Raw genomic sequence first — 24,065 nt, forward strand, 5'->3', positions numbered from 1 at the left:
AGTCAGCACCTTTGCCCAGACTTACTCACGGGCTATTTTGGAAGCTGATTACGTTCAACATATTCGCGAACCCCAGAATAAAGGCAAATGACCCCCACGTTTGGAACCACTATCTTTGAATAAAGCATTTAAACGGCCTTTAGCGATCTCTAGGAATATACCGTTCTCCTATAATTGCGATTACAATTAGGCTTATTCCAGTGAATGAAGGTTTTTTATTTTATTTATATTTTATTGCAGTTTTTGCGAGGGTGGTGTAGTCTTCATATTAAAACAATAAATATGGTAGTAAATCGCGCCCAGCGCGAAGAAAATTATCATGCATCAGCATAAATATTCCCAAAAATAATGTTTTTATGTTGATTTACGAAAAAATTATGAGCCTACGTCAAGTCTTCAAAATTCCGGACATTTGGCATATTTTAGAAATTCCTCCCGGACGCTAGTTTAAACAGTGAAATTCCGGACATGTCCGGGAAATTCCGGACGTATGGCAACCCTAGTATAGAGACTCCTCTATAATGCCAGTCTGAAAGGTCCCGTCAAATAAAGCCTACTTGGAAATATTCTCTGCTTTACTTCTCATTCAGTGTGCATTCTTAATCTATAGAGTATGACTATAGAAAGTGACTAGTCACTTTCTAGTCACTAGTCACTAGTCACTAGTCACTTTCTATAGTATGACTCTAAGGTGCATGCCTCCTCTCTACATCGCCTAGGCCCAGGTGGGTGTCTGATTTCAAAGACAACTCCAAGTCGTTTCGAAACCATCCTATCGTTTCATTGTATCGTAGTTTTGTGGTGTTTTGAAATGATGAAAATACCAATATACTGATACTGATACTTTACGCTTTTACCGAAAGCGATCTCGTTTTTTTATAGTCTGGCAAGAAGGATTTCCGACAAACCGTGGATTATGCAGAACAGGCCGCGCGTTTGCTTTGCTTGATGAGGTTCGAAATTCGATCGGTATACTCGTGTTTCGGCAAATGGCTGGATATTGCTAACCTCTGAGATTGTATAAAATCCCGCGAACTGAAATTTGGTGTGATATTACTGCGATTTTCAAGCGACTGTACGTATAGACGTCGATTTTCACGGTAAGCACATGCATCCATGAGCCATATGGCCCATATGCACCAACCATGGTGCTGCTAATGCTTGTCGACTGCATATTACATAGTGATGTGAAAACCAAGGGTAGATTTTCGGTCAGTGAAAGAATGTGAATGACGCTTGCGAAAATGACACCGAATCGAATTACCATACATTGAGATGATGAAAGTTGTTGGAACGCAGTAAATGTTTCATAGATGATTCCATGCAAATTGCAAATACTGTCGTGCTCGTGAAATGGAAATGATTTCCAATCTTGATTTATTTGCGTTGCAGAGTTGATGCTAATGGATGTTGGATTCTGAGATATTTATATTGAAAGAATATTCGCCACTGTGATCGACTATAGTGAATTGCCATTATTACTGTAGCGCATACGTGTTCTGCAAAGATCAAAGATGGACGCTGGATTTTTCAGAGTAAGTTTTGCTTGCAAATCTTGTATCATGGATCGAAATATAGTTTTATAGTGGTAGCGCAGAACTAATTCTAATTGCACAACCATTATCATTGAGTATCTCGTCAATTTTGTGCCGTATTCCCTGTGGATTTCGAAGTATTTTCATTGTAGATTTATCAAGTTAATTACCGGTATATTTAATAAATTAAGCTATGTGATTACCATGACTACAATAACTATATTTCTAAATAACTTGTCTTATGGTTTGATGTAGGTTGGGTTACTCTTACTGGTAATTCACAACTTCACAAACTATTTCACCTTCCCATGCATGGTAATGGTTCACTTCTTTGTTTACTCGGATGTCTTTTAGTGTAATTTTATAAGTATAACTATCCTATTAGTCATCGAATCGGAAACTGACAGAAAGTCATTCTGAAAATAGGACGCTCTTATATCTTATTCACGCATTCAGGGCACCAGCACCGAGCAAGATAACAGGTTTGCGAATAAGCAAAAGAAACTGTTGAAATCCATGAAGTTTGCAGAAGGATTGGATGCGAAGGTAATGAGACCGTTTCTAATTGAATTTATATATAGGCCCTATATTCTTTTTCATGATCTTTAATCGAGATTCCCTTCTTGCAATAGCGTAGGTGTTTTTTGCCAGCACGGTACTATTTCCTTCACAGACAAAGTATTGAACTTTGCACTTCATTAATTACAGATTAGTTCATATTATTTTTATAACCAAGTAATCTCCTTGTAGATCGATTCCAGTCCTAATCTGTCGTCGTAAAATGAGCTCGATAATTGTGAATTGCTTTTGTTTCGTAATTGTATTGCTGTGAATCGTTTTTCTTCTTTCCTAGATTGACATGCAAAAAGTTAACCTCGACACAGTGAAGCCTTGGGTGACCGAAAAGATTACAGAAATTCTTGGATTTGAAGACGACGTGGTCATTGGTTACGTTTTTAATCATTTGGATGAAAGGGTGAGTCGTGCTAGAAATTTCAAGTTCAATTCCATTTTTGTAATTATTATAAATCCCGATCCATAATCTCTGATATCCATTGGCTCTTTTCAGGAGAAATTGCAACCTTACCAGTTCACGCTGTGTGAGTCTCATTGTTTTTGTTTCTTAGTTTCCAGACCCGAAAACGCTTCAGATAAATCTGACCGGGTTCTTGAATGCAAAGAACTCGAGGTTGTTTCTCGGGGAGTTGTGGCCTCTTTTAACTTCCGCGCAAGACAATGCGACCGGGATACCGGTACGGTTCATCGAGCAGAAGAAGGAAGAGCTGAAACTTCGTCAGGTAGTGACAGTGATTTTTTGACGTTGGGATGAATGCTATGTCTGACATGTTCACAGTCCTGTGTAGTTGTTGGGGATGAATAATTTCCATTTGTGTTGATTTTTTGGCGCGTTAACGTCAGTAATGATTCAGAAATACCTACTTACTCTCTTGTGTCTCTGTTACTCAGTTTATACTGACGTCAAAATGAATGTGAAAGCCTGTTTGTGACGTTGTGACAGTCATAAAACATAAGCGCTTATAGGGCACAAGTAGAAAGATTAGACAGTCTTCAAGTCTGCTAGCTTGTCGTTAAAGAGGCGTAGATGGCTTTGGAACAGTGTTATACCTCAATTTGCCCCTATTCAACCATCAATAGAACTTTTGTTGTATGCAAAGGCAACTGTAACGAAATGCTGCTACTTCTGCACTACTTCCTCAAGCGGTAATCTTTTTTTGACACTTCTACTTACTAGTTTGCAGGCAGAACTACCATTTACGTTGTGGCTTCTGTAAAGTAATAAGTAGTTTAGGGACATATTTCTATCACTTTAACGAGTGAAATTGTCGTAAAACTGGAGAAATAGTCCCTGTATCGCAGTTGTGGAGTTTCTTTTTTTAAATTTGTTATGTCATTTTTGTGTTGGACTCTAAGCTGCTCCACAAAATGAGCTACCTCCTATTAACAGCCTAAAGTATGCGACCGCTTGACCATATCTACTTTCTGAAGGTCCCGGCTGTAGCAGTTGCAATGCACGTATAGCTCGGAAACAAACATTAACGCTAGGTTGTCCCGCTGTTGTTTAATGCTGTGCTGGCTGGCGTTAGCCGTTGTTAACATGCTGTTCTATTGTAGGCGGAAGCGGAGAAGTTAGCAGCGCTGATCAAAGTGGAGGAGGACAGGAAGGAAAAGGACAAGAAGAGACAACGGTGAGGCGGACAGTTTGTTTCCACACATTTTTGACTGAATAAAGCAGAGAAACAGCTTTGTCCGAGTTGAGCGGTATATTCATTGTTTGCATCATGGTCATGTGTAAAGGCACGCAACACGTTCAACTTACGGTTGTGTTCCGTGATAAATCAATAGCATCTGCAGTCTGCACTATACTGCAGTAATTGGCACAGATCGCATAAAACGTACGTAACCTTCAGGTTAATTGTATTGTACAGTATTTTCGACACCAAACCGTTCAGTGAATACCGTATTACTGTGTAAGTGTAACACGCACATTGGGTTGAAATAGTACTTCTTGATATCCCCACCAACGCAATGGACTGTCAAGGAAGCTCATTGCTCATTTCTTCGAATGCTTTAATGACAATTTCACAAGATGCACGCAGCTCTACCCGATTTGAGTGACACTGAAGTTGGTACGACGTTGTATGAGTTCATTGTCAATTGTTACTGCATGAATCGTCATTGATTCACTATAATCACTCGTCTCGCGTTAAAAGGAACGAAGTACTGTGTACTGTGCCATAACCTTAGAACGAAAAGAATTGTGAGCCTGTGTACTGGTGAACCGGGGTTTTACTGGCAATTTTTCCTTTTTTTCCGTTCCTGAGTGGTTCCGCGGGATATCCGGTGTCCGCATCAAGCGGAGTCAGTTGTAATTCCATTTACGGCTTCATTTCTTGGTATCAACGCTCATCAGCAGTGATATTGCTGCTACCATGCAAAACTTTGACCATTTATTTTGGCCACGCTCTATCCGACAGGGGTAATATTACAGGCAGCGCCGTTAAATCTCCTGACGCCATGCATCAGAGCTTCTCGCAGTCAGCAACCCGTAACCTTCTCGATAAAGGTGGGCTTGCAATTGCGTTTCGCTCGGTGTTGCGGGGAAAGTTAACTTGCCGTTGTCGAAACGCATTTTAGAGTCGGATGACGCTGAGAAATTCGCCGCTTCTCTCGTGACGACTTTTCGGCGGTTGGGCGTTGAGAAATTTCAAGAGGCCAAAGTCGAAATACACCGATTGCTTTATAATTTAGAATTTGATAAGTGACATTTTGATAAATTAGTGATGATGAAAATGTAATTCTTAATTACACGTACGCATGTGTTGATCTGTACTTGCGTAGACGTAAAGAATCGCGATACTTCCACATAGGTGTAAATGCGATCTAGTGAATGCCAATATCAATAACTAGAGAGATAGCTCGATAATTGAGTGGAATCAATGGCCTTGGGTGACAGAGGGGGTCATTAACGAAGTACTTCTATTTTACGCTTGCACTATTTACTCTCTTTTACTTGGACAATTTTCAGCAAAACTTGGGTACAATACTTGCTTTTACAATGTTACTATGTTATTTCTACTTGAGTACGGGGGAGAGGCCTCGAGTTTTGTCACGTTTGGCTAATTTCTGTGAGCGTTTTAATTTCAATCATGTCGAGGCGATTTGAAAAATAAATTGATATGAAACATGAGATTCGATTTGTACCTGACCGGATGCAGTGTGTGAAATTATGGGAAAGTAAGTCCAACTGTGTGCTACACTGATATGTGAAATAGGGTAAGTAAGTTGGTTAATACAGATCCGCGACTAATAAAAGAACAGGTCGAGGTGAATCGGTACAACAATATGTATTGGGTGTCACGTTTGTTTAGTGGGAGTGAGAAGCTTTTGATACAAAATTAAGTCCACTCAGTGACCATTGTGCTTACATTTTATTGGCGTTAGCAACTGACCACGTATGTAGTGTCAGTGCCAGCAAAGGGTCCCTCATTGGTCCTCTGCTGCCCCGTTGTTTTTCCAGTTGCTGCCGACACTTCATTCTCGCTCTCTCTTCCACAGATCCAGGAGCCGGTCTCGGAGTCGTTCCAGAGACAGGAAACGTCACAGACGAAGCAGGAGGTCCCGGACGCCGTCCCCACGTAGAAGTCGCCGTGGCGAAAGAGAGAGGTTTGGCCTTCTGACGATATACTGTATACCTGTGGTTCTCAACCGGTACTTGTGAACTTTCCCACTGGACTGCCGAGTATATTTCAATTTTGTTAATTAGTGAAATGAAACACCAAATTTTCACTGATTTCAGAACGCTTTCCGACATGATATATAGAGTCCATGGTATACTTACGACTTGTCCAACACCAAAAATCTGCAGTTGTCCTCGAAAATTAACCTGGGACTAATTTAAGACCAGAAATATATGAAAACTAAGATCAAATTTTACAGTAGGCTACTATTCAGCGGCAGAATCAAGTTAGTGTCACGATTCTATCTTTCCGGCAAATTTCTTGTTCTTAGTTTCGAGTTGTATACTTTGTCTTTTGATATTTGAAAGCTCATGACCCTCAAAATTTGTTTTGCAACTTTACCTGTCCGCAAGCCGAATAGGTTGAGAACCACTGCTGTATACGATCGAATACCTCACTTTGTCGCTAAGATTCTTCGCAAATGGACCGGCTTTTTTTGCAGACCTGAGGATTCCGGTAACAAGAAAGAAGAAATTGAAATCAGCATCAAGACCGAGGCCCAACCCAACACAGTTGCTTCTGGTAACAGAGCTGTGCCGATGCTTTCCCAGATTCGATTATTTTCGGCCTTGGCTCAAGCTTATTTTCTGACGTGGTGTTACGGAGCGGTTACTATATCTTAATTTACATTTATTTTTCAATGTGTCAGTATTGTGATGTCATGATCTTAACGCTAACAGCGTCGGAGATTTGCTTTCTCCATACGAGCAAATGCAGGCTGTAAGTTATCCTGAATGTTACCCGCCGTCATCAGGATTGTAATTTACAGAGAATGGAACGGCGAAAACGGAAGAGGAGAAAGAGAAGCACGACGAGGAGGAGAAAGAGAAAACTGCGGAGGATGCGGAACCAGATAAAGAGCAGGAGGAAGTGAACGGAGTAGAAACGAAGGAGTGAGTAACGCCTTTGTGCGTGCTGGTTTTTTCCTTGTGCGTTCAACCTTGAAGCGTTTGCGCAGGGATGATGCGAAAACGGATGAGGTGGTGAAGAAGGAAAAAGAGGAGAAGGATTCTAAGGAGGAGAAAGGGAGCGAGAGGAAGAGAGCGGACGGGAGGGATCGGTCTGGAAGCAGAAAGAGATCTGGGTTAGTTGTTACGTGCGATGCTGTATACTCTCGGGATCGATTGTTTGGTATTTGTTGTGAAGAAGAGCAGTGGTGTAGTCAGAGGGGTCGAAATGGAGCGCTTGACATATCCTGCGGTGTTGTAGTCTCACGTGCCAACCAAATATCACCATCGTATATCTTTGTTTTGTCTTCATGTTCTTATCGTAGTACGCGAAAATGGAGCCTCGAAATATTTTCTACTACGCTTTTTTCTTGGCTGTATACGCGCATGACGTGTCTCGAGTCTGAATCCTAATTGCATTCTGTCAGCTCCTCACTGGATGGGAAATATTCGACTAGAACTGGTATAAGAACTAAGAAGGTGCCCTAGTCGCTGCTTGTAGAAACTCTGAGCGAGTTTTTTCCTTTTCCGAGTGAAAAGAAGAGTCTGTGCTGCGATTTGAAACTTAACGTGGTAGTGATGTCGAGTCTGGTTGTGAAGGGGTTTCGCCTGTCAAGTTTTTCGACTCCGCAATCCCACACACGCGATACACTTTAAGGCAGGCGCTTTCTGTTTGCAAGAAAGCATGTTTCTTTATGAATTATTCAAAGAGTTGAAACATCGTGTAACCCTTGCGTCAGCGTTGTTTTTGATGTGATTAGTGGGCTTGGTTTTGAATGTCTCGATGTTTCATATGATTATTAGTAGCAATCTCATGATTGCATTCCACTATGGCCGTAATCGGCAATTATTTTAGACAGGGTACCGAGACTGCAACGTTATTGTGCATGATCATTTGATCAATTGCAGGCAAGTAACAGTGTTTGGACAGTCCTGACTGCTACAGTAATCCTCTCATAATCACTTGGCTTACGGGTTGGTCGATCGATTATGCTTGTGAGGCATTTGTTTTCTGGAATCGTTACATGAATATTTCAATGGTAGCGTGAATTCTCCACTCCAAACACGTGCACTCGTGCAGTGTTGAGCCCACCTCCAGCTCGGTAAACCGGGCGCAGTTTTAACGTGCGCGGTGTGCTACAGGAGCAGATCGCGAAACAGGAGGTCCCGTTCAAGATCGAGGAGACGCGACTCTAGGAGGTCCAGGTCCCGCGGCAGGAACAGGCGGTCAAGATCTCGGAATAGGGGGCATTTCTCGAGGTATGTAGCCGGTTTTCGACGCTACTGAAAAGTTCGAAACATGCAGGACCTTCATAAAAGTCAATGGTAATGAAACCTTCGCAAAGTAATCAAATATTATATCCGGTTAGCGATTGCTTCAAGCGATTTGACTAAATCTCTGTACAATTTTTGGCCATGTTGTGATTGTGAATATGTGATGTCGTAATATATTCATATTGAATGGCCAGAATTTTTTGACTGACACAATTGTCAGGGGTAATCATCATGTAGTCATATTTAGTGATACGATTGGTGATATACAATGTTCTTTCCAATTCTCTACTAGTTGCTGACGATCAGCCTACCCCTGACGAGTGAGTGAGTGACGAAAATATTGGAGTTTATTTCGATATGATATATTATAATAATTCAATTGTAACTTCCATTTCATGGTTATTTACTGGTAATGGGAAAAAACACTCTTTTCCTGCCTGCATGTTTTGAACTTTTCCGTTGTTCCAGAAAAGACGTTATACCGTTTTGAGTAGGTTGTTGCGAAAACGTAGATGTGATAGCGCAAGGCTTTATTGAAATTGGTCACGGGACTTCTCTCTAGATACTGCGGAAACAACCCTACTCGGATATCTGTTACGAAAACGCAATACATCGCATATTTGACCTAATCTTAGGGTTGACATGATCGTCATATCTTGATGAATATGACCTTGTAATCTTTCTGGGAATAGATTAGCAATTTCATTTTGATGCGGATTTGTGGACGCATTATATTAGATAATATGCCAGGCGTGTCGCAATCTGTAATGATCAATCGATTTCTATTTATCATATGTTCCCCGATGCAAGCTGCTGGCAGTTGTCAACCACGTTTTATCGTTGTGAACTTATTTGCTGATGCTGGGCAACACTAATTTTTAGAGTTGTGCACCTAGAAAAGCAAGTCTTGTGTAAATTTCCCTGAATTTTATGCCACTTTTGTAACCAATAACCTGCACCATTGGTAAAAAGAATACGCTGGACAAATGGAAATGTGCGTGCGTGGAATAGCGCATCTCGCGGCGTCATGCCGCTTTATCGTGAAAACTAAAGTCGGATGTTAACTTTCTATCTATTCTTCTCAGCCGTATAAAACCGATTTGCTTGAGAACGATTTTTGCTTGAAGGAGGAGGAGTCGCTCGTATTCTGGAAGCAGACGGAGGAACGTGCCCAGGAGGTCACGATCTCGCTCGCCTAGAGCGGCGAGAGACCAAGGTAGTTTATTCTAGTGCCTGTGCAGTGATCTATTATCTTTTGGTATTAACCGTGTGTCCATTACTCACCGGCCTAGGCGTTGATCGCAACTCGCTTTGCGATTAGCATTCATTTTTGGAAAAACTCTCCAGTTATTCTGATTTGTCTGAGATGGAGTCATTTTATTGTAACCTGGAAGATCATTTCCAACCTGTCAAGTCTGTTCTCCCCAGTTTTTGAGATCGCACAAATTATAACAATACGAATCGTCCATATTTCATGGCGGACACCCGACCGACTCGTTGAGATGGCGGTAAATTTTCAAAATGTGAATGTCCCTCGCGTTCTTGACTCGGAAATTTGAACGTTTAAAATGTTGCTCGAATATCAAGTCATGTTTGTCTAGGATTGGAATTTTCATGTCGAATGTAATTAATTCCGAATTTATCGATACTGCCTACACGTTTTGCGAGATTATAATAGCCTGCACGTTTGTGGTCTGAAATAAGTTCCAACGTTTGTACAATAGCTGCTGATTTCGACTAGTGACTAAGTTCAACGAGCTACGGTGAATGTGGTCCAATCCCGACCGGGATTCCACAGTGTATCAATCGAAAAGTGTAACGGTTTTGCCTAGGAGTAATCCTTCGATATGGTGTTGTACGCTGTGTAGTTGCGTAGTGTTGTGCCATCATAATATGATGTTGCTCTGCGGTGAAAGCGCTCCAGATGATATCTCTTTGGATTGGGGAAGGGCGAAGATGTTAGATTGTTTGGTTCCTCCGCTGAATGGTATCGTTTTCAGACCGAGGAGCGCCGCGTAGGAGGAGGGCTTCGACTTCTTCCTCTTCGTCTTCATCTGGATCAAGGTCGCCGTCTCCATCAAAGGCATCTGCGAAAAAACAGTGAGTTTATTGACGCGGCTATTTCTTGATGCAATGCTTCACAATACTAAGCGCTGGTAGGTTGGAGGAACTTACAATCACTGATGTGATCCTGAGAATGCAACCGTACAATATCGACTGATAACTATATGAAGCATGTGGCTGCTGTGTTGTGTGATAAGCAAAGCAGTGTTGGGATGAAGTTGCTACCTTCGAGTCACAAGTCAATTCGAGTCAATTCGAGTCTAGGTATATTTGCGCATTTTGACTCGAGTTAAGTCAAGTCGTTTGACTTTTGAAGGTGACTTGAGTCAAGTCACTAAGTCATGCTGAATTTTCGGAGTTCCAGGCAGGATTCATGCCCTTGCATCTTGAAACATGATTGAAGTATAGATTTATTTACTACTAATTATGAATCGAGTAACGAATGTAGCTTTAATTAATGGCTCGCATATTCGTGTATAGGCTACTAGGCCACGTCGGTGACTGTGGACTGTAGACGATACGATATGAAACCTCAGAAAGTTGAAACAAGTGGATATGATCTAATATACAATCCACCAACACATCCGCACGATATAATTACCAACCAACTGTTGACGAGTAGTATAAATGTATTAACTGTTATATCATTCCGATTTAAATTATGCAAGAGGTTATGAGCAGAAAGACACTGCTGTACTACCGGTCTCGAAATTTTTGCTTCGAAAAAAGTTAACCCGAGTTGTCCCAACACTGACCGGTATCTTGGGCCGAAGTATAATAGGACAATAGTTGAATTGATTTTCTGTGATGCTACAGGTAATAACGCGTTCATTTCTTCATTGAACACGAATTACTTTGTGCCCACAACTGTGCAAATGAGCCCGATTATCACGGCAACCGTGTTTTGGAAAATTGTACCCGTTTGTAGTGTCTCGAAGATTGCACCCCGCAATTCCTAGTGACTACTTCCGATTACTTAATTTCCTACTTCTACTTGTAATTGATATGAAATTTACAGGGTTACTTAAACGTGAGTAGCAAAGCTGGCAACTTTGATCGCCTCTAAATGGAATGGGATTTTTTTGTCGTGCGGTGAATTATCGGCCGATGGCCGTCGGAAACCGCTCGCTGATACAGGAGCTGAACGATGTTTTCTCGCAGGCCCGCCAAACCGGAGAATGCGGACAGCGGGAAAGCGGAGGACGCGAAGGGATCGGACAAAGAAGAGGGAAGTAAATCCGGGAACAGCGGAGACGAGAAGGAGGACGCGGCGAAGAAGGAGAAAGACGGAAGCTCGCTTCAGAAGAGGAGGCAGTATCGCGCTCGGAAGACCGAATCGTCAGGTATATTGATGCGGTGGCGGCGTGGCTTCCGGGACACGATGCTTGTTGTGGACGACGTCTTTATCGATTCCGCTTGTGCTTGGTGTCTCGCCGTTGTGTGTAGCGGATGAGCAGATTAACGATTTTCATGTCCAAATCTAGTATTGATTTTGTGTTATGTCCAGATTCAGTAGCAAGTGAAATATCATGTATATTCGAGTCAAATAGGAAATTATTAGTTTTGGCTGATTTCACTGGGCTGGGCAAAAGACTAGACCAGTGGTTCCCAACCTTTTTCGACTCATCGCCCCCTTTTGAAGCTCCACACCGATCATCGCCCCCCAATTATTGGGAACCGAAAAAGGTCAACTTTTCGGCTCGACCTCGAAATTACACTTTTACAGCTAAATTTTCGTTGGGGCGCCTACGGACAATTAAACATTAGGGTTGTTCAGATTTGGGCAATTTTTTGGAAACTCGTTTTGCGTAATTCCAAATGATAGTTTAGTGCATAAAAACACCTCTAAAACCGATTTTATTCATTTTCATTGCGGTCTTCCTTGCGCGCAAAGCCCCCAAAGACCCACAGGCCAATTCTCCTTACTAGCGACGATTCACCATTGCTGGTTTGTAGCTTTTGTGAAGTTTGCGGTAGAAAACGGCTGAGTAGAGCTGGGAAATATCAGGTTGAATTATCTTTTTGACAATTGAACTTACCTACATTCCTATACATGCTAATTGCGTTTCACTTTCCCGTATTTGGTATAGGTAGCCGGGTGGTAGGCTTATGTATGAACGAATACAGGCATTTTCAGCCGGTTTTAACTCTGTAAATGTTAATCAAAGGCATATTGTATATGAATGTAATTTCACCTTTATAGTAGCTCCAATTCACCTAATCCGCATCAGGTTTGCAGTATTTAATGAGTCTGAAAGAAAGTTGACACCCCCTTCCCCCACCTCCGAACACAGAAACTCAGGCCTGTCCTGTCCAAGACGTTGTCACAGTAGCGAATACGGCCAGAATGCAAATATCAAAAGCTCACGACACAAGGCTTCTTCTCGAAAGATCATGACAGTTAAGTCTAAATGGGGGTTCTGATCCTCAACTACCAATGCATTCTGTCAGAAAACGTCCACGGTGTTCTTACGGAAACTGAATCAATAATCTCAATACATATTAGTCACTGTCGTCACCCACTTTGTTATGTGCTTACAACTGAGTTAACATAAGAAAAGAAATCTGGCCAGACTATGTTTCTGAAACTTGATGAATTTATTGTAAGGAAATTTGCATTATCAAACTTGAAAAGCAGAATAAGGCAAACACAAATCCGGACCTAGTAGGCCGACCATTTACGTGACTTGAGACAATTGTGAAAGATGAAAATACAGTTATTATCATTGAAGAACATGTTGAGAATTAGGTAAGCTTAAAAACAAAAGGTGGATAACAACAGGCTCTAGTCTCATGCAGGCTTATAGGATTTCAGTGCGGATTTATTGAAGTTGTGATACTTCTGACGGTGTAGCTCAACAACTTGCAGCAGACTTTTCTTTTGGCGCTCATCATCTGTGATGATCGAAGCAAAGTCGGTGTTGAGTTTAACTCCTCGTTCAGCAGCGTCATTAACGACTTTGACATTGCTTACAAAATGGCTCATTTAATTGTATGATTCATGCTGAGGCCATTGTTCCACAGGCTGATTCAACAATTCTCCAGAACACTCAAATTCGTTGAACAAATGCCATGACTGAGGGCCCACTAAATCAGCCAAAGTGGTGTTATCCTCTATAGTCCTTTCTGACGAGAGAATGGGTGACCCACGTCGATAAGATTGAGGTTTTTCAACTTTCAGTAGGCGGCTTGCAATGCTTTTTCTGGTATCGCGACTTTCTTTTTCTGAGAACAAGGCATAAACCACAGTTTCTTCCACAATGTACCATGGATGCTTCTTCAACTTATTGAGAGCAGATTCAGCAACATCTTTATCGGTAGTTGCGTAACCGCGTATCTCTTGAATGAACCGCAAGTCGTTTCCCGGCGCGTCACGCCCAATGCTGCAGTCCAGCCAAGCAGGAACATAAAGTTTAGAAAAAGTTCATGCGTTCCAGTTGAGTCGAGCAAATACTGTAGAACTTGGAGTGAATAATACACTCAGATGATTATCCAATTAAATAATGACCAGACTTCGATCTCGTTCTTGGTGGGTCCGACACAACCTTTCTCCGCTTTGTTTCAGACATTCTTCTTCAACCAAGTTCTAGCCTACCAGCAAATTGGATAACTCAGTATTTTACAGTAACACTAAAATTGAGGTAAAGATTACTGACATAACATATTACATACCTTCCAGTAACATTTACTAGCTTAACACCAGCTGGAATTATCTGCACATCTGTTGTCGAGCTCGACTCACAATCACAACACGATGGTGCTTCTTCGGTATACGATTCATAACAAACGTGCAACCAATACATCTTTCCCATGAACACGATAGACCGGTTCTGCATGGTATAACGAAGATACATCTGGCATTTATAGGACTGCATTTCAGTACAGTTATGAATACAGATATATTTCCCATCCTTACATAGCCGTCTTGAACTGATAACTCCACAAAAGCTCCAAACCAGTGACATGGTCAACACTACAGATAAAGATATGACGTAAACACTCTGGTGGATCGTCAGAAGTAAGGAGAATTGACTCGTGGGTCTTTGGGGGCTTTGCGTGCAAGGAAGACCGCGATGAAAATGACCAAAATCGGTTTTAGAGGTGTTTTTATGCACTTAACTATCATTTGGAATTAGGCAAAACAAGTTTCCAAAAAATTGCCCAAATCTGAACAACCCTATTAAACATATATGTATATATATCGAAGTTTTCGGTCAGTACACGGGCATTCCTTTTCGGCCAAGGTCTTCTCGCTGCTGATCGTTCTGGCATACTTCTCGGAGTCGTATGTTACATGGTGTATAACTTTATATGTCTTGGAGCGTCGTGGCGCAGTAATGGCCATCGCCGGTGTCTCAATTTCCATAAATCATGCGTATTGTTGAAGGGGGAAGGGTACCCCAAAATCAATATAGATATCACAATATTAAATCGCGCACAGCGCGAACATTTTTTGAAAAAGTTGAGAGAATTTCTAAAAAAATTACTCTATAATTTATGTTAATTCACAAAATTATTTTTGGCCCCTTCGAGTTCGCCCCCAAAATTGGGGGTTTGAGGTGCGGCAGTTACTGTCCTGACTCCATGTTGCCGTTTTAACGCGCCATCGCCCCCTATCGCCCCCTCCGTCCGTTTTCGCCCCCTTATCGCCCCCTTCGGTATTTTTGCCCCCCTAGACCGCCAAATCGAGGGGGCGATATCGCCCACGTTGGGAACCACTGGACTAGACTTTTATATTTTGAGATTTCAGCTTCACAGTTAGGCTACCCCTGATTTGATAACTTCGTTTATACCTGTATTTAAGTAACAACGCTGACTGCTTTGAGAATAAGTGTGTAACGGGGATTGAAATCTGCAGGATCTGCGGACTCGTCATCCAGCTCATCGGAGGAGGAGCAACGCAAGCCTTCGCCGCCTAGAAACGCGCGTCGTGGTTCGCGTTCCCCGCGCCGTAGACGCAGGTCTAGGAGCAGGGACCGGCGTCCGTCTCCGAGGAGGTTTGTGCGATAGGGTGCACGAGAGTTTGTGGGCCCAGCTGTTGATCAGTCTTGTTTCTCAGCTACCGCGGAGCCTCGGACTGGTATCGCAGGAATCGTTCTCCGTCGCCCAGGCGCAGGTATTAGCTTTGTGGTGTTGGCGGTGGAACTTGTGTCTAGCTTCTAAATGTGGGTACCTGGATCAGACGTCTCAAGGCATATTCCCGGTTTACTGTTATTCAGGTATCGAACCGGCCGGAATTACGTCTGATTAACATTGCCCTTGCTGATAACAGTTGCCTTAAATTGGCATTGCTGGCGTTATGCAACACAGTGTTTTATTGTGGGTAGTTAATTATTTGGGTTTGCGTGGACGCCCTTTGCGAGGTAGTTTGAGAGAATCTTGTTACATAGAAAACATGGTGGTTTTAGTTCTCGTACAACCAAATAAAATATATCTATTCTTCGCTCTTCTTTCTTGATATGGGATTACAAGTAAATTAGATAGAAGGCTAATTTTAACGGAGCCAGTCAAATTATTGTTTTATCTAATGGTCTCGTTGGAAACACCAAACTAGCAATCATCAATTTCTATTCTCGTTGGTATTATACTATCATTGATAACGTGGCAAAATTATATTGAGTTTTGAATGAAAACATTAAGACTAATGTCGTTCACTTTTCCTGGACCCCTTAAAGCTAGTCCACAGACCCTCACATCCCTGATACCATCAGACTACTAGAGCTTTATTCCACCCCCTTTTTTAATCGATATCCAGATCGCCACCGAGATTCATGGACCGGCGGAGGTTCGACTACTCCCGCGACCGCAGGCCGTCCCCGCCACCGCGTTCTCGTGACCGAAGAAAGTCCCTGGACAGGTCCCGCGACCGCAGGAGATCGCCGGACCGGTCCAGGGATCGCGGGCGACGGAGCCGCAGCCCCAGGAGAGACTCGGGCAGGCAGGAACGGCGCAGGAGGGCGTCGGAAAGGAGCGGGTCCCCGAAAGCTCCGGACAGGAAGGCCAGGAGGGGTTCGCCTTCCAAGGCTAGAGATTCTGAGGAGGAAAAGGAGAGGCGGGTGAAGAAGACAGTTGTGAAAGCCAAGCCGGAGGATTCTTCGGAGGTAAGGATTTGTAGTTTACCACTCGTAGCATGGTATCGAGCATCGGAAAATTGAAACGGTAGCTCGATGCTATGTGTGCTAGTGGTAACGGCGTGAGAGCTAAGTTTATGTGATCAACTATAGATGACAGAAGTTTCGATGAAAACAGCTAACTCCAGTGGCATATACACGGGAGCGACTCTTTCCAACTATATTTTTTGTTTTGAAGTTGTTCATTCAATTACGTGAAAGTAAGAACATGAAATAATCAGAATAACACCCGAGTCTACATGCTGATTTTGGCTATGCTTTTGAAGCCGTTAGAAACTGCTCGTGTTGCTACTGTCTGAGACTTCGATGATGATACTGACAACCAGACGCGTAGCCGGGGGGTTTCGGGGGTCGGACCCCCTCCTTTCGAAGCGCGAAAGCCCCTCCTTAAACGCGAAACCCCGTCCTTTTCAAATGACCGTTCTGACGCTAATACTCTGTTGCAATTCAATAAGTCGTATTATCAGTTGCAATTCAATAAGTCGTATTATCAGTAACGAAAGGCGTGTTGCCAATTAGCGAGATTCATCCGTGCGCGCTGCGTATTGCACTGCACAATGTAACGCGACGCGAGCTCCCGCTGAGATGATTGCAAAATTAGGTCATTCATTGCCCGGTGTGCACGATATCATCGCTGGCCTACACAATCGAATCTACAATTAAATAGTATATTCATATTGAAATGAACCCGAATATTTTCGGCTGACACTCGTCAGGGGTAATCGTCAGCAACTAGTAGAGAATTGGAAAGAACATTGTATATCAACAATCGTATCACAAAATATGACGTAACCAGCATGAAATTTCGAATGAGAGAGCGTTCAATGTACTATTTTTAGGTGATACACGAACTCCTTTTGTTGACAGAGTTTTGGTTGGTGTATTTTGATATTGTGATACGATTGTTGATATACAATGTTCTTTCCAATTCTCTACTAGTTGCTGACGATTACCCCTGACGAGTGTCAGCCGAAAATATTCGGGTTCATTTCAATATGAATATACTATTTAATTGTATATTGAAGTTCTGTACCTCCAAGAAGCTCTACAATCGAATCTGCAATAGGCCTAGTACCGAAGATATCGCTAGCCTAACTACCGTGTCTCGGGTCTACCATGTTTTGGCTCAAATTTCCCGATGTCTTGGATGCAATGCCGTTAAGTATATGCTGATTGTGATTAAAGAGTGACATCTCGAAACTGAATAACATCGAATGTCCGCAAACATGTGTGACGTGCGCGTACATGCGTAAATTAAATAGTATATTCATATTGAAATGAACCCAAATATTTTCGGCTGACACTCGTCAGGGGTAATCGTCAGCAACTAATGCAACATGCGTAAATGATTTTCGCTACTAATAATAATTGTAAAATAGGTAAGGTTTGAACCACCTGAAATCGGCGTCATTATAGCACATATTCCATACATTTTGACTTGCGCCAAGCGTCACCGAGGCTGCGTAAGACGCATTGATAAGCGCGCATATTCAATTGTTCACGACATACCGGTGAGTCGCTAATTAACAGCACTTCCGGACTCGTCGACAAGCTTATAATACGCGTATAATCGTCAACACCAGGATTTGTATAATCGCTATTCACACATGTACTTAACCCTAATGAATTGATGCAATATTACTAAATGAGAAAAAAAAAATCGAACCCCCCCCCTTATTTTTCGGCTGGCTACGCGCCTGCTGACCATTCCTTCTCGTTATCCAGAGCTCTGACGAGGAAGAGATTAAAAAGAAAAAGAAAAGAAGCGAGAGGAAGCAGAAGAAGAAGGAAAGCAAAAAGAAGAAGAAAAAGAAGAGCAAGTCCAAGAAGAAGAAGCACGGCAAGAAGGCAAAGAAAGAAAAGGTCGAGTCGTCGGACGAGAGCGACGACGCGGAAGAAGTCAAATCCAAGGTTGTTGGAAAATAACTCATTTTTTTTAATTTGACTGGTTATTTAGTCGCTGCGGAATCTTTCTCTGCTCCAACCTGTAAAAGCGAAATTATTAGGTTGCAAAATTTTGGGTTTGTTTCAAAAAAAATTACTGGCTACCCCATGAATTTTTCATGTTGAAAAACGAATACAAATTAATTTGACTCAATTCCAGCGTAAAAGCGAAGGTATCGCAATGCATTTATAACTAAATGATAGAATTTCCATCCACATTCACTCCACTGTTATTTTCAAATATAAAATTACTTCTACTCCAATAACTACGCTTCTATCGGTTGAAATCGAGCCAAATTTGTTATGAGCGCCGTGACGGCTACCGATTTTTTCATTTGTGCGACTGCGACGTCATACAGGTGAGGAGGAGTTCAGGAGCGACGTCGGGCGAAGATGACTCGTTGCCACCCCCGCCGGGCACCAAAGATCCGTCATCGTCCGAGGAGGAGGTGTCTGAAAAGAAGCCGGTTAAAAAGCCGCGACAGTATGTTGTGAATGATTTTTTGTCGGCTGATTGACATAGGCTTGGGGCAACTAGATGGTTATAATGCAGGGAATTCTAATCTAATTTTTGGAATGTTTCGACGCTCTGATGTTAATTTCTGGTTTTCGGAGTCGGTGTGACAGTTGCTTTCCATCAAGATCAGATTTAATATATTATGCGCTCTGGTCCTCTGGACGATAGCTTTTGGATTGCCTGTAGTCGCTGCCGCGAATCAATCCAGTTTCCTGCATCAACGAAGCAGAAGAATCGGTCGTTGCCATTCCATGTTTACATTCGATCATGAAATACTACTGATGTGAAGGCGTTTATGTTCGAATCGAATCATAACAATTGGCACTCGACTCGATTGGAGTACTCTAATTGTTGATCCTGGACCTAAACGTAACCCAATTTGAATTGACTGCAATACTTGTACGACATTCAATATACAACTTTGTCGCCAAGCCGATAGTCTCATGCTCAATCCATGTTTGCAATGGACCAGCGTCCATTGTGACGTTAAGTGTCTGTGTACGAGGCCTATCGATTGTTTCGTTCTCAAAATAGTCCACACACACACACACAAGTATACTACTATGAGTTGACCAGGCGATCATGAATGGTTCGTTTGTGCTTTGCAGAAAAAAGCAATCATCCGACAGCGAAGATGAACACTCACCTGATAGGGAACCGGTCAAAGTGACCAAGGTATGTAGGACTTGTTTGACCCAATAATCCAGAGTTACTGGACCCCCGTCAAAAGAAACGGCTTTCCGATCGGCTGTCAAAGAAGTCGTCGCCACAATAGAAGTAGAAGTAGAGGTAGCGTCGTATCATCCTGCTGATCGAGTAGAAATAGCGATGTCGGAGTAATGAAAAAGGAAGTATTCTAGGCCAGCTTATGCCTAAAAAATGAAAAAGTTTTACGTGGAAGTAGTCTAAAAGCAAAACCACTTTGTAGGTATGCCAAACTAGTAGAAGTAGCGATTTCCAAGTAAAATAAGTAAGTATTCTAGACCGAAATTTGTCAATCTGTCCAAAAATGGGACTGCTTTAGTAGGTACTGCAAACCTGCTTCAGTATTCCGAAAAATCAGGACTTCTGTTACTAACCTGTGCATTTTTTTTTGGCGCAACCGGAAACCTTTTGTGGAATTTTACGTCCTCCTCCGTTTGCAGCAGGTGGTCAAGCGTCAGGCCGCTAAACCGCGGCCCAGAGACGCGTCATCACACTCTGACGACTCGGAGCCGGAGGACTCGGCCAAGGACAGCTCCGGATCAGGCCGGGACAGCTCGGACGGGGCCAGAAAAAACGCCAGAAAGCAGTCCGCCGCCCGAAAGAAAGGCCGAAAATCGCAGTCCGCTTCTCCGAAGCCCCGTCGATCGGAGAAGTCGGGAAAGCGAAGTGCCCCGCCGCAGCGTAAAGTTGAGTCCAGCAACGAGCAGTCCTCTTCGGAAGAGGAGGGTCCCGTGAGACAGAAAGGTGGCGGGTCAAGAGAGAAAGTGGCGGAGTCAAGAAAGAGTGAAAAGTCTATCCCGGCCCAGGATACCCGGCGGCGTTCGAAACCGGTCAAGCAGAAGACCCCGTCTGACGGGTCGAGTGACGACGAACAGGGAAAATCCAGGAAAAAACGTGCCCCGCCGAAAAGAAAGCCGCCATCATCGGAAGACTCGTCCGAGTCATCGTCAGACGAGTCTCCACCACCGCCACCACGAAAAGCTCGACGACCTGACCCAGCCCAGGACGCACGCCAGAAACCGAGAGAAAAACAGCGTGGGCGTGATCGCGTAATCGACGCTCCCAAGAAAAAGGCACGCAGTAAAAAGTCCTCGTCTGAGGAGCCGGCCCCTCGGCCTGGAAAGCGTCGGGACACGTCGTCCGACTCTGACAGTGACCCGCCAAAGCCACCGGCGAAAGGACAGCGCCGCCGGCCGAAGCAATCGTCATCCTCGTCTGGTAGCAGCAGCGAGTCGGACCACCGGCAGGACGAGAAGAAATTGAGGCGAGAGGCCCTGGCCACTATAGCGAGGAAGCGGTGAGCGCCGGGACACGGTCGGCGTAAGGATTTTTTTCGAGACGAGGCCTGTTGCCATTGCGCGTTTTGCGGCCACGGTTGTCGGGACGAGCGTACGTGGAATCTTGTGTGACATGTTATGACACTTTTCGCGACGGCCCGAATTGAGGGGCAATAAACCTGTTTTCAGTCAGTTTTCTTTCTATTGTTTTGTAGGAATTTAGATAGAATTTAGAGCAGGGATGTAATGACTTTAGTCGTATCAATTTAGACATTATTTGTTGTTAATTATATTTGTTGACCGACTGACCAAAGCACTTGAAGTTTGCGCAAAGTTGCACGAAACAAAATCAGGGCCAAGGTGTTCTGGCTTACAATGCAAATCTTACCAATTAATTCTGGTTACAATCCGAAACTAACGTCGTTGATACTAATCATTTGTTACGCCTGTAGAAAGGTAACCAAGTACCAGGGTTGTAACCAAGTCACATGGTCACGAGTCAATCTGACTTTTGTGGTTTTGACTCGAGTCGAGTCATTTTCAATTCATCACCGACTCGAGTCCGAGTCCAAGTCACCGTTTTAAGGGTCAAGTCCGAGTCATAGTGTTATGACTCGAGTCGAGTCCAAGTCACAGTATTGAAGTCATGTTCAACTTATGTTTTCAATTCTGCTTGGGTGATATCGAATTCCTTGCTTGCCAAACATGCATATTTTGTCCCTATCATAGTCTTGGCACAAGTTTATTTAGTTAGGCAGATAACAGGCAGTTCCTGGCCTCATATACCGATGCTACAGATAGACGAGACATGCCGCCAATACGATAACGTTACTAATCTTAGAACTTTAAATCAAATATCTGTATTGTCAGTCTGATATTTTACAAATAAAAGCATTCAGTTTTTATTACGAGCACATCGACGACCGCTCACAAATAGCTTATAGAGAATTAACGAATTCACGTCTACATACTATCTGATAGAAGACCTACGAATTCACGTCTAGCTAGATACAAGCTGGTAAAGAATCAACTGATAAACGCTTATGTAGAGGGACAGTTTTGCTTTCACATCATATCAGGTGGTTGACCAGAAAAAAGGTCAACTTTCCTGCTCAGCTGCCGAAATAGTCGCCGGAGCGTTACTTTAGTGCTGATTTACTGTTGTCTTAGTCGAATTTGCCCTACATTTAACAAAAAAAATCCAAAAAATGAAGACAGAATCTCAAAAAAGAGGCTACTTCTTAAAATTGTTAGATTATCTAAAACAACTTAAATTTGGCTTAATTCCAACCAGTAGAAAGCAATGCTAAGAGAAAATATTTGGATTAATTACAAATAGAGACTTTCGAAATATACCGGCTACCTCATGATATTGTTAGATTGTGTAAAAATATGAATCATAGAAAATTTGCCTCAATTCCAACTAGAAGAAGCGGAGTTATTAGAGTGGAATATTTTGGATATGAAAAATAGTCGACTTACTGCTAGTATGTAATTATATTATATGAAATCATTTCTCACTAAAAATACTCCATGTATTTTCAAATCCAAAATTTTCTCCTCTCATTTCATTGATTCCACTTTTTCAAATTAGGCCAGATTCAGTGTTCTTTTTATGCAACGTAGCAATTTTATCAAGTAGCCACCCAGTAGAATAAAAAAGAAGGTATTTTTGATCGGCCCTATTGTACAAACATCACACAATATTAGCCAGTCATTATCATCACGTGCACAATGCACATACCTAACAAAACGTCAAACGGACGGAGGGTATTGTGTGTTTTCACAGACAGCAGATCAAATCAATGAGTTACACTTGAAAAATACTAAAGTGGAAAGGAGATTCTCATATATGTTGAGGCGGCATGGCCTTAGAATAATCCACATCGACTGGATACACGTTCCTCTGGCGCATTAGATGCAGGAATTGAAAAGCAATTTTGAACCACACTGAAGAGCATTAGATACTCATCCATTCTAGTCGGCCAAAAATGCAAAAAATCATCGCCTTCATATCTACCTGTGAGCTTATCAGTCTCTTCCAAGTAGGCTACTTCACCATCTGAGTCATTTCTTTTGCGCTAATTGGACTTTGCTTCGATTGGTTGCTTCTTTTGCTTGTATAATTGAAATGTCTTGAGTACTTTGATGGCGGAGGATCTATTACCTCTTCATCACTGGATGATTTTGTACAATGCATTGCTCTTTGCTACTATGTACCATTGTCTTTTGCTTTTACGGCGGCGCATATCTGATGTCAGACGAGTGCAACGAAAGCAGTGGTGACAAATAGCGATGTCGACAGAATTCGTCACATGCGTTGATCTAACCATTGTGATTCGCAACTTTCTTCACCTTCAAGTCATATAAAATAAGCCGAGTCAATGACTTGAGTCGAGTCATGCGAAATGACTCGAGTACAAGTCGAGTCAATCAAAATATTGACTCGAGTCGAGTCGAGTCATTTTCCCATTTCAAGAAAATGACTCGAGTCAAGTCGAGTCACAAAAAAATCGTGACTCGAGTCTGACTCGAGTCGAGTCATGACTCGAGTCATTACAACCCTGCCAAGTACACCAAGTAACCAAGAACACAAATACCGCGAGCATGACTTGACTGAATGTACGGACTACGGATGGCTCGATGCAACTTGTAAATAAGGATGATAAGCTATCATTGCGCTAGTTGCGGATTTTGAATAGTATTTCTAGGACTAGCTGAATTGAAATATTTATGGCGAGTATGACAGATTCTTAGGCTAAAGAAGGATGGTGGATGCAGGACAATAACAGCAAAAGAGAAAGCGTCTTACGAACATCGTAAATATTAGTTATTACCAGAAATATAACAGTCATAGTCGCAGGTCTTCTTCATATATTATACGTTCTAGTAATTTTTGATCGCCAAGGCTGTACAGGCAGTGACCAATACAAGAGTGAATGACTGAATAACAAGAAAAAAACGAAACAGTCACGGTCGTGTCAGCATTTTAGGGCTGTTCAAAAAAACTTTGTTTTCCTGATTCCAGCCATTCACTGATTAAATTGTCAGGTTCCCCTAAAAAACGCTACACACCAAATTTGGTTCCATTCAAACAAGTATAAGACTCCGCAGACCCAATTGAAATTTTTAATTTATTAATGAAAATTTTTAAAAAATCAAATATTTCTGTCAACCCCATGAAATTGGTGAGTTGTCTTCAAAGACGATGCAAAACAAATATGACTCAATACCAACTAGTAAAATCGGAGTTATTTGAGTTTTTCTGTCAAAATTGCGATTGCTAAGCAAGATACATTTCAAGAACTTCCGACTTTGTATTTTGACTTATCATAATCAGCTGGTATTTCTGGATGAAATTTGGTTTCAAAACACACGGTATACGCTATAATGAGGTGGAGAAGCATGTAT

The 24,065-nt window shown here is 42.4% G+C and overlaps 1 protein-coding gene across 2 annotated transcripts; it reads left to right on the top strand.

The window, feature by feature from the left end:
- Window positions 1-932: 932 nt before the first annotated feature.
- LOC145452631 (uncharacterized) lies at window positions 933-20,847 on the top strand. Of its 2 annotated transcripts, none has more exons than XM_080330816.1 (21): window positions 933-1,100; window positions 1,393-1,535; window positions 1,992-2,081; window positions 2,389-2,511; window positions 2,663-2,833; window positions 3,669-3,742; window positions 5,613-5,720; window positions 6,237-6,316; window positions 6,564-6,687; window positions 6,753-6,878; window positions 7,885-8,001; window positions 9,144-9,232; window positions 10,017-10,116; window positions 11,242-11,423; window positions 14,939-15,077; window positions 15,140-15,196; window positions 15,836-16,181; window positions 17,937-18,122; window positions 18,515-18,639; window positions 19,281-19,347; window positions 19,821-20,847. In XM_080330816.1, the coding sequence occupies exons 2-21, from the start codon at window positions 1,515-1,517 to the stop codon at window positions 20,676-20,678; spliced, it is 3,183 nt and encodes a 1,060-aa protein (XP_080186942.1). In that variant the 5' UTR covers window positions 933-1,100; window positions 1,393-1,514; the 3' UTR covers window positions 20,679-20,847. The 2 variants fall into 2 exon arrangements, with proteins under 2 accessions (XP_080186942.1, XP_080186941.1); XM_080330815.1 differs by having other exon boundaries at window positions 934-1,100; window positions 19,818-20,847.
- Window positions 20,848-24,065: the final 3,218 nt, after the last annotated feature.

Source organism: Botryllus schlosseri, chromosome 12 (assembly GCF_051294905.1).
Source record: "Botryllus schlosseri isolate E-star chromosome 12, Bs_hap1, whole genome shotgun sequence".
Classification (NCBI taxonomy): domain Eukaryota; kingdom Metazoa; phylum Chordata; class Ascidiacea; order Stolidobranchia; family Styelidae; genus Botryllus; species Botryllus schlosseri.